The sequence below is a fragment of the Branchiostoma lanceolatum genome, chromosome 5, assembly GCF_035083965.1.
Source record: "Branchiostoma lanceolatum isolate klBraLanc5 chromosome 5, klBraLanc5.hap2, whole genome shotgun sequence".
Taxonomy (NCBI): Eukaryota; Metazoa; Chordata; class Leptocardii; order Amphioxiformes; family Branchiostomatidae; genus Branchiostoma; species Branchiostoma lanceolatum.
In genome coordinates, this window is record NC_089726.1 from 16987223 (window position 1) to 17002034 (window position 14812).

The 14812-nt window shown below is 39.1% G+C and overlaps 2 protein-coding genes across 2 annotated transcripts; one reads left to right on the plus strand and one right to left on the minus strand.

The window, feature by feature from the left end:
• Positions 1-419: 419 nt before the first annotated feature.
• Positions 420-9148, minus strand: LOC136435481 (lamina-associated polypeptide 2-like). The gene is made up of 6 exons (XM_066429025.1): positions 8801-9148; positions 3802-3919; positions 3249-3362; positions 2738-2807; positions 1828-1966; positions 420-1032 (listed from the first exon to the last, which is right to left on the minus strand). Exons 1-6 carry the CDS (start codon positions 9026-9028, stop codon positions 754-756), a joined length of 948 nt encoding a protein of 315 aa, XP_066285122.1. The 5' UTR covers positions 9029-9148; the 3' UTR covers positions 420-753.
• Positions 9149-9207: 59 nt separating this feature from the next.
• On the plus strand, positions 9208-14795 carry LOC136435478 (DNA-(apurinic or apyrimidinic site) endonuclease 2-like). The gene is made up of 6 exons (XM_066429020.1): positions 9208-9437; positions 10056-10139; positions 10768-10954; positions 11068-11214; positions 12039-12108; positions 12613-14795. Exons 1-6 carry the CDS (start codon positions 9323-9325, stop codon positions 13837-13839), a joined length of 1830 nt encoding a protein of 609 aa, XP_066285117.1. The 5' UTR covers positions 9208-9322; the 3' UTR covers positions 13840-14795.
• The last annotated feature ends 17 nt before the right edge of the window (positions 14796-14812 follow it).

Genomic DNA, 14812 nt, shown 5'->3' on the forward strand with positions numbered 1-14812 from the left:
CTGACAAAATTTTGATCCTGAAATTCAAAGGCATAAACTTTGATATCAAAATATATGGAACAGTTCAACCTAACACACAATGTATAATCCTAGTGCTATATTATAGACATACAAATTTCTTCTAATATACCTATACTTAAAGGTAATTCATGTATCAGAAATGATAACTTCTTTCACTACTTCAAATGTGTAAACTGACCAGGTTATATACATGTACACCTTCACTGAAGATATTTTCGAGATTGTTTGGACCCAATTTTTAAGAAACTCCCATAGTTGCTGAACTGTACATGCAGTAGACATATCAAAGCCAAGCATGCACATTTTTATAGAACAACTATACAGGTTTTCAATGTGGATGCTTTAGGCCACACCAATTTAATTTCTTGGTTAACAGATTTTTATTTTGAAAAAAAAAAAAATTTAGAAAAAAAAATCATGAAAACAGAAGACTGGGCCAGCCTTCTGTTTTCATGATTTTTTTTTCTAAATTTTTTTCTTCTTTTTAAATAAAAATCTGTTAACCAAGAAATTAAATTGGTGTGGTCTTATCTAGAACTAGTAGAAGTACAAAATCTGATTTCTGGTTCCTTACCTACCACTTAGGGTATTGCAAGGTTAGGGCATGGAAAACCTACAGCTACTGACAATGGAAAACACTGATACTGAAACATCAGCAGGGTTTTCTCGGAATTAGAAAAGGATTTTCTAGGGATACTTGCAGCAGGTGCACACACCTGGTTACTATGGTAACTAAACAGCATTATCAACTTCTTTCCCTCCCTTGGAGAACATGTTGGAGGGTAGTTTGGGGATTGAGCTGATGTGGCGCCCCTCCATTGCACTGTACACCAGTATGGCCAACACGATGAGGAACAGGAAGAAACCCAGCTTCATCCAGAAGGAGAAGCGACTCTTGGTCGGTGCGGGTTCGGCAGCGCCCTCTGGGTGGAGGGGCTTTCTCTGCAGGTTGTCCTGTTCTTCTGTGTTCAGTTCCTCTCGGGTGGGAGGTGGGTATGCACGTCTTGTAGACTGAAATTATAATAATAATGGTTTTTATTGGTCAGAAATTACCCGCAATGGCAGCCTATTAGCGCTGAATTGATGCAGGGTATTACAGGTTTCACACAATACACAACATGATTATACAATATCTTATCCACACTTGCATTTTGGGAAGCTGTCGCAAGGGTCTGGGCGGCTGCCATTCGGCGCCACCAGGTGACCTCAATACGACCTTCCCCAACCGAAGTCAGGTACACCTGGGTGGAGTGAGGAAAGTCGTGTAAAGTGCCTTTCCCAAGGGCACAAGATCGGTGACATGACAGGATTCGAACTTGGGACCTCTTGGTTCTGAGTCGAACGCTCTGCTGTTGCGCCACACGACCCCACATTGAAGGATATGAAAGTATTGCCAACGTTAGCAGTGCTGCTCTAAATATTCCAAGGACTGTGATGAAACAATGATGTGCTGAGAAGCCGGATTTGTTGAGAAACCAGGTTTCTGTTGCTGGCTCCTTACAGATTGACTGTTTTTAATTTGTGAAGTCGAATAAATACATAAAAAATGATGCAAGATGAAAGTGGAGAACCATGGCTCCAATAGGGTTTTCAAGCAACGGTGACAATAATAATGTGACTACCCTTCCCAATTTGTGGATGTCTCATTTCCTTGCTACGATGCTTAGTTACTAACTGATTAATCTTCACGATCACAAGCGTGCACTGTACAGATACATGTACAACACGAACTGATACTCATATACTGACAAATCAGTATGAAGAAGATGTAATACAGTGTTAATGATTATTACTACATGTAACTACCTTTGGTGGTAAGCCTTGGGCCACCTTGACTGGGGTCCCCCTTGTCTTCCGTGGGGAGTCACGAAGGTCACGAGTGGTCAAAGGTCGATCTGCAGGCTGCTCCCGTGGTGCCGGTCGCCTTCTCACACCAGTCTGAGGTCTGGGTGAACGTGGGTAAGAAACACACATTCTCATCACGTTCAGCACACATTCTCCTCCTATTTGTAGGTAAACTTGCAAAACTTAATTGATTACAAATCCTACGCCAGACGTGAGAATACAGTCTTGGCTAGATTGTCATATGAAGATTCTGTCACACATAGGACATCTGTGGTTGGAGTTGGTCAGTAACGTTGCCTACAGTACAAGTCTTTAAAAGTCATCTGCACCAGATGAAGTCCACTTTATTGTATACTTGTAGTTTTATAGCAATGATAGAAATATTCTTTTCAATTATATTTCCACACTTTCAATCTATGTCTAGAATTGAGAAATTTATTTTCCTCATGCGTTTTGACCATACTATATTAAAGAAATCCATCTCGACGTATATTTCTAACATCACAAAGAGACGAGAAGAAGCCGAACCTATGAATTAGAGTAGTTTTAGAACCATTGTTTTAGATCAGTATTAGAAGTCCCGTCAGTCTCATTATCTGTACTTTACTACAACTTTTGTATCTGTATGCCTGTACTTAGCCCGATAGGGCATGAATGTACAATAAAGGTTATCGTTTAATATTGAAAACTCAAAGTCGGGAAAGTCACATTCTGCTAAGATGCAATCACAGTAGTGAACTGGAGCCAAAATAGTACAGATGCAAAGCCGATAATGTGTGACGGAGACTTGATGGCTTGATATCATACATAGTACCTGCCAAAAGTGCTAACTACTGAATCCAGTCAGACTATGAATGTTTTGGGGGCTCACCTGTTAGTGGACTGTTCCAGCCTGGGTGAAGTTTGTGTACTCGCCTGTACTTGCTCTTCCACATCCTCTTCTGAAATATCAAACATGAAGTATTGTCTTCAGTAAATCAACTTTTTGAACAATTGATATGTAGAAAACTATACGCAAAAGTAACAGAGCATGCAAAGTTATCTTGAAACATTCCATACTCCTACATACACCAACTACATACTGCAATAATAATAATAGTGAAACAACAGTAAAATAATCATTGACAATTCAGCCAGTCTTAGTGTTAATTTTCCTTGCTTCTCATCAGCAATATTGGTATACTAATCATATTGCACATTACAAAAGTTAATATAAAAAGTCAATTTTGACATTTTTAGTCCATGCATAAGGCCACCAACAGAAAATTCATATATAACACAATAGATTTGTTAAAATATACATTATGCTCACACTTAAGGCTATAAATTCATTTAATTGCCAATTTTATTGAAATTTTTGAGTCCTTGCAGAGTCATCTTACCTTCTTCCTCGCTGTCGCTGTACTGGTCTGACTCGCTCTGAGATCCGTTCTGCTGGCCGGGACCGTCCGCTAACAGTTTCTCCAACTTCCGCTCGTACACCCGACGCGTGGTCGCTGTGGATACATACAAATTTGGTCGCTCTTGTAGGAAGGTCTTTGGGCTACGCTTACAATCAAAGATGGATCATATCGTGACATACTAGATATGTAATAACTGAAGTAATCTCTATTCTATCTTGGGAACTAACATGATTAATCCATGTTTCCTTTGGCAAAAACATATAGCAATTATGGCTTTCAATAGAAAAATATGTCAGCAGCAGTATAATCAAATACTGGATACTACTGTAGTCCTTCAACGTTCAAAGTAACGTATGTGATGACAAAGAAATGCACTTTAAGTCAAGTCAAAATGTCCTGGAATAAAGACGAAAGTGGAAAAGGTATTTTTGCAAAGGTAAGAACGTTATAGAATCTTTTGCGTAATTTTTTTCATACGTCACAAAATTACATGTGGTAAACACATCTATAAGTACAACAACTATGTACATACCAACTATAGGGCCCACAGTAGCGCCCAACTCCTCCAACCTTTCCCCTAGCTCCTTGTTGGACAACTGTGTCACGTCCATTTCTGGGGAGGCAGCCTTCTTCACTGTCTTCTTCAACACCTTTGCAGAACAATAGGACAACAACCTTAAGACATGATGTTTTCCTTTTCTTTATCCTGCCATTTGACATAGACAAGATAGTTCAATATACTTTTAAGGAATTGACATTGTACCACATAGTCATTGCTCAAATAAGAATGTCAATGAACCCTACACTATAAAAGGTTAGGGTCTGCTGACATCTTGCATTTAACACTTACTAAGTTACTTTCTAAATGTACACAGTGTAAAAGATAAGTGCGCCCCCCCTCCCACACACTTCTTGACAAGTAATAGGATCTGTTTTAGTTGTGTTTTGTGTTGGTCAACTGTATAATGTCAAAAATACCCTCCCAAAAATGCAGCAGATCATTATGATTAGGATTGATATCATGCAATCCAGCTATAGCAAGATTCTAAATAATTATATTCATCATGTATATGAGTTGCCACCAGTTTGAATGATGTAATGAGAATGTCAGGCCCAAAATAAATTCAGTGTCATAGCAGAAGTCAGTGTGCAACTGACATTAAACAATCACATTTTCTGCACAGGGGTGTAAATTTCTTTTGTCCTATAATTCTATGCCTAGCTATACATTATTAATCGATAATAGCCACAAACTTTTAGATGTCCTTCTCATCTTACTGATTTCAAACACGATCTTTTGGAAAATGTATGTGTACCTCAGGTTGTAATCTGATCTACCCTTAATTGAAGTGGAACAGCCCACAGAAGCCATGTATAGAATACAAATGAGATGATGTCATAAATGTATGTATATACATCCGTTTTATGGGTGAACAAAACTTAATACAATAAATACGACAATTTGGGACATACATACAGCAAAGCTGCACCCTGTTCCTGAGGAGAAATAACAGACAATTCTAGCAGACATAGATTACGAAGTCGGGACAACTGTACCACACAAGCGACCTGCCCTCCCACCCTTCTTCCGAACGACCGTCTCAACTGACTTCACTATTCAGAGTATCCGACAGGTCAATTCAGGTTTTAGATCTAGCACAACTACACACCTCACCAAATAGTTAAACCACACACAGAAGCAACACTAGCACTTTATACAAACTGAAGACAGGCTATAGACTTGCCATAATTTGAAGACACACTCTCTAACTGTAACCAGCAAACTAGGCCTCATTAATAATTCACAAAGAAACAATTCAGCTGTTCAGAGTTCTGAATTGTAAAAAATGACAAAATTCCTACCTAATTTAAGGGTACAGAACAGAAATCGAGCAAGTCGCAGCTTGAGACGCCACAAAAAAGGGTGACCTAAATTTTGGCTCCCTCTTTGTTTACGTCTTCAGTTAAGTATGCCTTGGCAGTTAACCAAGGCCACTCCTTATATGGAGATGCACCTATTATTCCAGGTAAGCTAACACACCTGAGGGAAGCTGAGAGGTACAGTACATTACCTTGAGTCACAAAAGACCATACCATTTCTATGCATTAGGGACAGAATATACAATTTCATGTACTAACCACCCCCCCTTCTATTATACTTTTAGGGTTTTAGAATTTTGGCATATTTCCAAGACATTTCATTTGGTGATTTCCTTCATTCAAGCCAAGCCGACTCTTTTTTCTTCTTATCAAATTAATCCAACAGACAAATGCTCTTCCTTTTTAGTTGTATCAATTTTTATATTCACAAAATCTCTTTATGTCATGATATTTTGCTGATTCAACTTTTGATCATTATTCGAAGTTGTAGACACATTTTTAGAAATTCTAAAGAGAGAATCATACAGCTTATACAATGGGTGTGCTAACCATTACCTATTCTTCCAGACTCTACAATGGTTTGACCCTTATCTAAGTTATTGGACAAAGGCCAGGAGAAGGTACAAAGAAAATGGAGGGAAATTCAAACATACTCTGGCAATACGTATGTGTTCTAACTACATATTACAAGTTGTATAAACTTCAAAGCAATTATAACTACAGGTAAGTAGAATCTTTAAAATTTGAATTTTTTTTAATTGCTAGAAATGCTGTCATTGCTGTGCAATTCTTTACAGGCAAATGTTTTGTAAACACAATCAAACGTTAGCAAAATAATGCTCTGTCTGTGAAATAGGACCACTAGTATATTACCAATGCATGTCAACAGGCCAAGGGATGACTGGGGGCTACAAGACTTTAATCCCACTATAATCCCTAAACAAATACAGGTAATATCTGCTTGGTATCATTTACTTATGCCTCCTTACCAGGTGTGCTTCAAGGCATTAGTGTTTGGAGTGGGAACTGAAGCATTACCAAATTCCAGAAATTCTTCTAAGGTATACAAGCGAGCAAGACTGATGTGAGGTTACAGCTTAACTCTGAAATGTAGAAACAATACTAGGCAGATGCTAAAGATCAAAACTTGCACTTCTCTGAAACAATTCATGCCTAATTTCCGAACACAGAGAAAATGCAACAGCACTCCAAACTCAAGTTAGTAGACTACCATAAAACTAGAAACTGTCAGATATGCTTGATTTATCTATTTCAGTGAGCACTGGTTTGCTTTGTGTACTCTAGCCCAGTGCAGAAAAGACAAGAAGAAAGATGCTCCGTTGAATTTTTTTAATTTTTATGTTCTTGGCTCTGATCATCCTCTCTTCTGGACTGATATTTGGGAGGAACAGCAAGTTGTAAGTCAACCAGAAGCACGAAGAGAAAAAAGAAACACAAGGATAGCTAATCTTAAACTAATTGTAGCTCATATGACAAAATAGGACCTTTATTTTGGAAGGTGTGTTTTATCAATCGTGTCTATCCATCAAATTGTGGGGAGAGAAACCACTCTGGAGTCCAGAACAGCTGGTTTCCAGATAACATACCGTAGACACTCCTATTGTTGCTAAAATGTATGTTCTTATGTTCTTTGGTAAACCACAGTTTTTTCTTGAATACGAGAGACTTGTCACTTGTCTATCCACAAGGCTTTTCTCTACTAAGTGTCATTATCCATTTTTCAAAAAATTCATAGCCAGACATTACTGTTTTTGAGAAAGGCCTCAATTAGATCATTTTCCTAAAAAAAATTTTTTTTTTTTTTCATCAACCTCCCAACAAATCTGGGTAGAAAAGTAGTAACATTTAATAATCCAAGTACACAGGACATAAATGGATGAGTGTATCTGTCAATCTGATGTTCAGGTCCTATCTCAGTCCTGCAGAGGATGTCCCAGAGGAATAAAGATAAAAGTGACCACAGTAACTGATACATGGCTTCCTACTGTGCACCACTGCTCATGTTACAGCCCCAGGGGACAGAGTACTTCCACCTCCATTCTCACTGTCTTCAATCATAACCTGGGTTTGACAGGAAAACCAAGCTTGGGGAAAACTTTTAGTGGGGGTAACAGCATCATTCTACGGTAAAACGATTCAGGGAGGCAGCGGTTACGTTAAATTTGTCCGACTGGCCTCACCTAACGCTAAATTCAGGCTTCCAATACGTTATCCTTAAATGCAACCATTATGCTCTACTGTCTATGCTAACTTTGAGCAGTCAGGGTGGAAATTACGTGGAATCTTAACGACTGATTACACTCTACGCCAAAGGGCATGCAGAATGCAAACCATGTTTAGTCTGCTCTGTTGATTCTAACTTATTCTCAAGAGTAGTTTTTTCTTTCTGTTGGCTAATACATTTTTGCCGTTGTTGTCCTTCAAGATTATTGTTACGCATATTCCTTTTATTGTCTATTTACTTATTCAAACCAACAGTGAAAACAACCTTTTATCAAACATTTCAGTCTCTGTGTCCTGTCCTTGACCTGAGTGATACCACATGTTTTGCTTGGGGCTCTTTAGTTACATTGTGGCTTCTTTGTTGTTTTAGGAAAAAAAAGACTTTCCAAAAGGCATTTCAATGATTTTCTAGATATATCATCATGCAAAATGTTAATTATTAGACAGCTGTTCTTGCAGCTGTTTCCTAAAATTTCAGTTCTCTCTGAATCTTAAATTTTCTCGCAACTCTAGATGAGGGAAAACGAAAAGTCATGAAAACACTAGTAACATGTTTTCTACTGCCGTAGCTGTCTAAGTTACAGTTGTTGATTTTTTACAAGCATGAAAGAATGTTGATTACGCTTATATGACATTATAAATATCCATGTTCAAACATACCTTACAACACTCATTACCTTATTCATTCATTGTACTGCAAACAGGTATATTGGTGCTTGACTCTTCCATAGAAATTTTCAAAGAATAAAAAATATGAAAAAAACCTTATATATAAAAGAAGAGAAAGGCTCATAGTAAGACAAAAAGACTTTCGCACTTCACAAAAATTCAAAGACACAACATAGCTTTCCTGCATGCAATGATAAAATCATAATGTATAACCAAGGAGGTCAATTCGAGTTCTTGTTTAGATGGATACAGATCATTTAGCGTGCTGTAATCAAACCCTATTGACAACTAATCACCAATAATTGAACAAACAGACAACAAAAGACCGAGGATCACCCTGCTGGCTCGAAGAGGCTTGAGTTAATGAGCCATTTATCGCCACATTTCCATAAAACAGTGTAGTCCGAAAAAACACAAAAACAACACCCAGTTCACTGTGTAGCTACGCTATGGACACATATGATAGCGTTTCAGTTCTGCTGTTGTTTGGAAATTTAAAAACTAGGACTACAAGTCACTAAAGAACCATGCTAATTTCTGTGTTTTGTCTAAAACATGCCTTTTTAGGAGGGTTATCTTCTAGATATGCGTCCAGCTGTGTCACTTCATGGTATGACAGTTGTGCGCGCACATGGTCAAAAATCGGCCTTTAAAACAGTTGTCTTGAATTAAAGTCGCCAAAATAATACTCATATCGAATAACTGTCATATAATATATGATAAATTCGCTGTCACACCTTATTTTTCCCGCTGCCGCGTCCTGCAGTGCCTCTGAGAGAATCTTCCTCGTCGCTGGAAAACTCTCCCTTGCCGGGTGTCCCCCTCCCACCTTTGAGCAGATTTGTCCGGTACAGTTCCACGTAAACGTCCTTTCTCTGGTCCCCGCTTGGCAAAGACACCCCGGCCTCACGTAGTTCCCGCTTCAGCTGGTCTTTAGTCAAAACAGAGGGGTTGGACACGGACATTTCTGACGATCAGGCGGGAAAATTGCCAAAAATCTACACGTCAACACTACAAAAGAGATTTGCCACAAAATGAAAGGTCCCGCGAGATTATCGACAAGCATATGAACATACGCTTTCTGTGATTGGACATTTTGAAGAACCCGCGAACACGTTCGGTAAAATGAGCCAATCAAACACGGCAATGTAAACAGATCACATTTCAAAATTCTGCGCAGGCGTATCGTTACTGTGACCCTTGACCTATTTTGGCGGGAGAAAACTTTGCTACAAACATATGAAAAAGGAGGAAGGAAAATGCGAATTTTGACGTGGAATATTAATGGCGTCAGGGCTACGAAGGCGCCTTTAAAGCAGGTTCTCGATTCTTTGGATGCAGATATTGTGTGTCTACAAGAGACCAAGGTCACACGTAAGTTTGATTGGATTAATTTCTAATCTAGAAGAGGGGTGGGAGGGGGGCGTGAACATTCGGAAACAAGTAACACATTGAAAGTCAAACATATACTTTTAGCGAGGCATCGCCGATTCAAATGATATCATATTTGTCCTGACCTTCAAAGTTGTCTGCTGATGAGTTTGAAATTATGATTTATATGGATTAAAAAGCTCAAATTATCATTGGTTTGACTTGTCACAGACTTTCACTTTTCATTTATTTATTTTTATCTATTTTTATCTATTTATTTATCTATTTTTTAACAATCATTTTTCATTTTTCATTTATTTATTCCATTTTAATTATTTCACTTTTCATCAATTTCAAAATGTTGACTTCCTTAACATTGTTGTTGTTGTTGTCCTTGTTGAACGTCTATTATATCGCTAGACGTGGTCTCTTGGTGCTGGGTGACGCTTGCTTCAGATTACTAACGCTACTAGTATTTAGCGCATCAAAACATTTGTGAACTATACAACGGATAGCTGACCATGACAGCTTTCTTGCATACAGTGTTGAATCTAAACTTTTATCTGCTTTACAATACCAACACTTTCATGCAAATTTTGGATCTGTTTGCATGTATTCTAGGAGACCAGTTGGACGAGGCATCAGCAATTGTGGAGGGGTACAGCTCCTACTTCTCTTTCTCTAAAGCTAGGAGTGGATATTCAGGTAAGGAATCCTTGTGTAAGGATGAATCAGTAGAGATACGCCAATAGCCAGTTATCACATAAGCCATACATTGACATTCTTTCACCGAAATTTGAAATATTCTGGAGAGACAAAAAATCTTCATGTCATTTACAGTTACATTTGTGTCATAACTTCGCATTTCTGACGTTCATGGTTAGTGCAAAAACAGCTTGCACGAGGCGTGCTCATTTCCTAGCACCACCATGAAATGCACGCCCACAAGATGCATATGTAGACAAAGATTTGAAAAAACACCAGATGGAACACAAATCAAACTTGGGGGTGTTGTACTATAACAGTGGGGTTCAACTTCAAGCGCCAGTCTAACTGGTCCAGACCTTTTAGCCTAGCGGTTATGGCATGCGGCCTGTGGATTGGCGGGCCCAGGTTTGATCCCAGCGAGCCAGGAGACTGTTTTACTCGCCTCTTCAGTCTTGTGTTTCAGTACTAATGTTACATAATGCTGCTTTAAATTTGAATGTTGTTTTTAACATTCCATTCATCATAGAGATACAATGAACAAGTCTAAAATGATGCAGTTTCTGTTTATCCTATGATGTTATTGTAGATTAATCTATAGTCATACTTATTGAACACTCTCCATAAGGTGTTGCCACCTACTGTAAGGATGGGGCCACGCCTATCAAGGCAGAGGAGGGATTGACAGGACTCCTAGTCAATCAGAAGGAAGGAGACATCATCGGTTGCTATGGAGATCAGACCATGTTCACAGAGGATGAACTTCGTTCATTGGACAAGGAAGGGAGAGCTGTCATCACCCAGCATACCATACGGTAAGAAAAAAAAATCTGTCTTTTCGTTAACTTGTTATTTCTTTTGAAAGGTAAAAGTCTTTCTCCATTTTGATGAGATTCTTTAGGTTCAAGGCTGTTAATCATAATTTCAGTGATACGAATGGAAAAGAGCGCCTCCTAGCAGTCATCAACGTGTACTGCCCGCGAGCAGATCCTGAGAAGGAGGAGAGAAAGGACTTCAAGCTGAGGTTCTACCGGCTGCTACAGACCAGGGCACAGGCGTTACTACAGGCTGGCAGGTTAGTTTGCACTGGGAGGAACAAGTTAAGAAGACAGCGGCTCTTAGCTTGATAACTTAAGATTTATGTCATACCAGGGCCGCAGAAACGTTCGATACGGGTGTTCCACATCGTGTGATAATTTTCCGTATCACACAGGGTTCTACTTTTATCACACAGGCTTCCATAGAATATTTAAAATGCATTTTGAGTGCGCCGGTTGCGCCGCTGTCAAAAATTTGAATACGGGAATCGGAGGTTGGAATCAATGTTGTTATGATTTGTTTGTTTGTGGACACAAAACTCTCTCAACTTCAGGCACATTCCGCATTGAAATGTTTGTTTTCTTGGGTGGGTATGACATAAACAAAATACAACACGGTGTATTCAGCATCACCCTCGGTCCCAGCCCTCCCGCGGGTTGCATCATTCGACCGTCGGGCGATGCGACCCGCGGCAGGGTGATACGGAATACACTGTGTTATATTCTATATGTATAGAAGGACTATTTTTGTACCAAGTACTGTAAATCTTGAAACATAAACTGTCATCTCTGCACTTCAAACTCATCACACTGTGAATATGCGTTTCTAGTGTATTGCTACTGTACTAAAGAATTGATTCAACGCCAAAATGAGAATATCTAAAAAGCCTTTTCCCCCTCTACCACGAAATTAAGTTCCTCCAAAATAGACAAATCTACAGTTATGTCCACTCCAACAGTTGCTACCCACAATAGCATCTAGGTTATTGGATATTTTTTTATTGGCAGAAAAACGATTTTGTCGAAATTTTTCTTTACATAAACTCTGACACTTCCTGTTGCTCTTTTCTGTATGTAACAGCCACGTGATTGTCCTTGGAGATGTCAACACGTCCCACAGACCCATAGACCACTGTGATCCTGATGACGTTGTAAGTACTAAGTACTTGATGTACACAGACTGTGTAATATATCCTTAACCTTCTCCCTGCTGCCCACGCTTCCTATTATCAGTACACGTTTGGTGACAAAATGTTACCTTGCTAGGGAGAAGGTTAAAGAGTGTTAGTCCTTTTGAATCATTTATAATTTAGGAGAGGGCAGTGAGGACCACATCTACCATGTACATGAACATTGTACATGTATTAGGATGACGCTGACAGATTTACTTGAAAACTTTTCTTGACCACTCCTCCCTACATTCAATAGAATTGAACTAACCTTGATCTCTATGGAACTGTAGGTTATTCAAAGTTTGAAGCATAAGATATTTTTCCACATGCAATATTTGGACCTTTCATTTTGGGGGTAATGTACACAAAATATACCAAATCTTTTAGTTATTTCATCTCGAGCCAGTTTGTTAGCAGCTATTGTTGTTTTGTTTAATGACAAAATATCACTTCAATCTGCAATCTTCTTCCTTACCTCCATAGGAGTATTTTTCAGAGAACCCAGGAAGAAAATGGCTGGACCAGTTTCTTTATGACCCACATCAGTCTGGAGACACACTTATCAGCCAATCAAATCACTCCATCAACCCTAACCACCAATCAGATGCTGCATCAGATCAGCTCAACACCTCATTGGACAGCAGCATCCAGGCTGAAAATGCCTCAGAGAAAGTACCGGGTGGCTACTTTGTAGACACTTTCCGATTTTTCCACCCGACCCAACGCAGTGCGTTCACGTGTTGGTGCACAGTGACCGGCGCCCGTCAGACCAACTACGGGACACGTATCGACTACATCCTTTCAAACAAGGACCTTCTCAGTCAGTTCACGGACTGTACCATCATGCCTGAGGTGGAGGGGTCGGACCATTGTCCTGTAAGGGGTGAGCTGGCATGTACCATTGTTACTGCCAGTAAATGTCCAGCTTTGTGCTCTAAATACATGCCAGAGTTTGCAGGGAAGCAGCAGAAGTTGTCAGTCTTCTTCACGAAAGTCAAGAAGGGAGAGACGGGGGAAGAAAAGAGCAGTCAGGACAGTGCCTTTAGCAGCCAGAGTAGTGATGGTCAGTCTGACATATGTAGTCAGCAGTCAAGTTCACAGCCATGGGAGAACTGCAGTAGTGAGAGTGAAGGTAGTGATGTCCTCACAAAACAAGGTCAAGGTCAAAGCAGGATCTCCATGAAGAGGACTGCATCAGACCCTGTTGTCGGTCGAAGTGTGAAGAAACAGAAGACTGAACAGGTTAAGACAGTAAAGCAAGGAACGCTGATGAGCTTCTTTGGAAAGAAGACCAAGACTGAGACAGTTGACAGAAGAATAGCGAACTCATCAGACTTTTCACAAGAAAACTCCGAAGTGGACGTGAAAAAGGATGTCGTTGTCAGTAACCAGCCTATCAGTTCCTCTAACACTACTGTTGATGACAGTAAGGAGAAAGAAAGCAAAGATGCTGAGAATGACAAAAACACCGCTGAAACAAAACCCAAGCAGAACCAAGCAGCATTCTGGAAGACTGTCCTAAAAGGGCCGCCCCCTCCCCCTCCCTGTAAGGGACATAAAGAACCCTGTGTGTTGAGGACTGTGAAGAAACAAGGCCCAAACTTTGGGAAACAGTTCTACGTGTGCGCCAGGCCACAGGGCCACTCCTCTAACCATGAAGCCAGGTGTGACCACTTCCAGTGGGTCAGTCGGGGGAAGGACAAGTTATAGCCTTGTCTATTTTTCTGTGAATCAGATTCCAAACGCTTAAACTAGATTTGTTTGATACAAATAAAATATGACAGAAAATTGTGTCGAACATTCATATCAATCAAGAGTAGTAATGCAATGTTAAAGGGATGTATTGTAATCGGAACATAAAACAAAATTCACTGTTTTTGGTTATTTTTTTACATCATTTGCCCACCGAATTCTACAATATTCCCCTTTAAAGATGTTTGTGAATCAGATTCCAAACGCTGAAACTAGATTTGTTTGTTACAAATAAGATATGACAGAAAATTGTGTCAAACATTCAGATCAGTCAAGAGTAGTAATGCAATGTTAAAGGGATGTATTGTAATCGGAAGATAAAACAATATTCACTGTTTTTGGTTATTTTTCTACATCATTTGCCCACCAAATTCTACAATATGCCCCTTTAAAGATGTCTGTGAATCCGATTCCAAACAATGAAACTAGATTTGTTTGTAACAAATAAGATATGACAGAAAATTGTGTCAAACAGTTAGATCAATCAAGAAAAGTGATGCAATGTTAACAATGATATAACATTAACATATAACATTAAACCTGCTTGTTCAAATGCTGTCTATCAAAATAAAGGAGAATGATATGTTTTAAATCTATGTGAATGGTCAGTGTATGGGCCCTGATTTACAGAGTTGTTTGATATATGTAAGGTAGACTTGAATAAAGCAAAAACTGCATATATTTTCACTGAAATTAAGTCTAGCATATCATAAAAAGAGATATACCTATAACATTGTTTTTAATGTGCAGAATGATTTGAGGTAGAGCATTCTACCAAACAAGTATGAGTGCGATGGGTGCAAGAAGTTTCTAATTGATTTGCCTGACAATTTTTATGTTGGTAATGTCACAGATGTGGCTCAAAATTCTGTTAAAAACATGAACTTTTATGATGAATAAAAAAATTGATTTTATTTCTGTTTTATACCGA

Coding starts and splice junctions, on each gene's coding strand:
- LOC136435481 (XM_066429025.1), bottom strand. CDS start 9,028: ATGTCCGTGTCCAACCCCTCTGTTTTGACTAAAGACCAGCTGAAGCGG. Junction 3,363..3,801: donor TACTGTGGGCCCTATAGTTG/GTATGTACATAG, acceptor ATGTATCCACAG/CGACCACGCGTCGGGTGTAC. Junction 1,967..2,737: donor CTGGAACAGTCCACTAACAG/GTGAGCCCCCAA, acceptor ACGTTCACCCAG/ACCTCAGACTGGTGTGAGAA.
- LOC136435478 (XM_066429020.1), top strand. CDS start 9,323: ATGCGAATTTTGACGTGGAATATTAATGGCGTCAGGGCTACGAAGGCG. Junction 9,438..10,055: donor ACAAGAGACCAAGGTCACAC/GTAAGTTTGATT, acceptor CATGTATTCTAG/GAGACCAGTTGGACGAGGCA. Junction 12,109..12,612: donor ACTGTGATCCTGATGACGTT/GTAAGTACTAAG, acceptor TTACCTCCATAG/GAGTATTTTTCAGAGAACCC.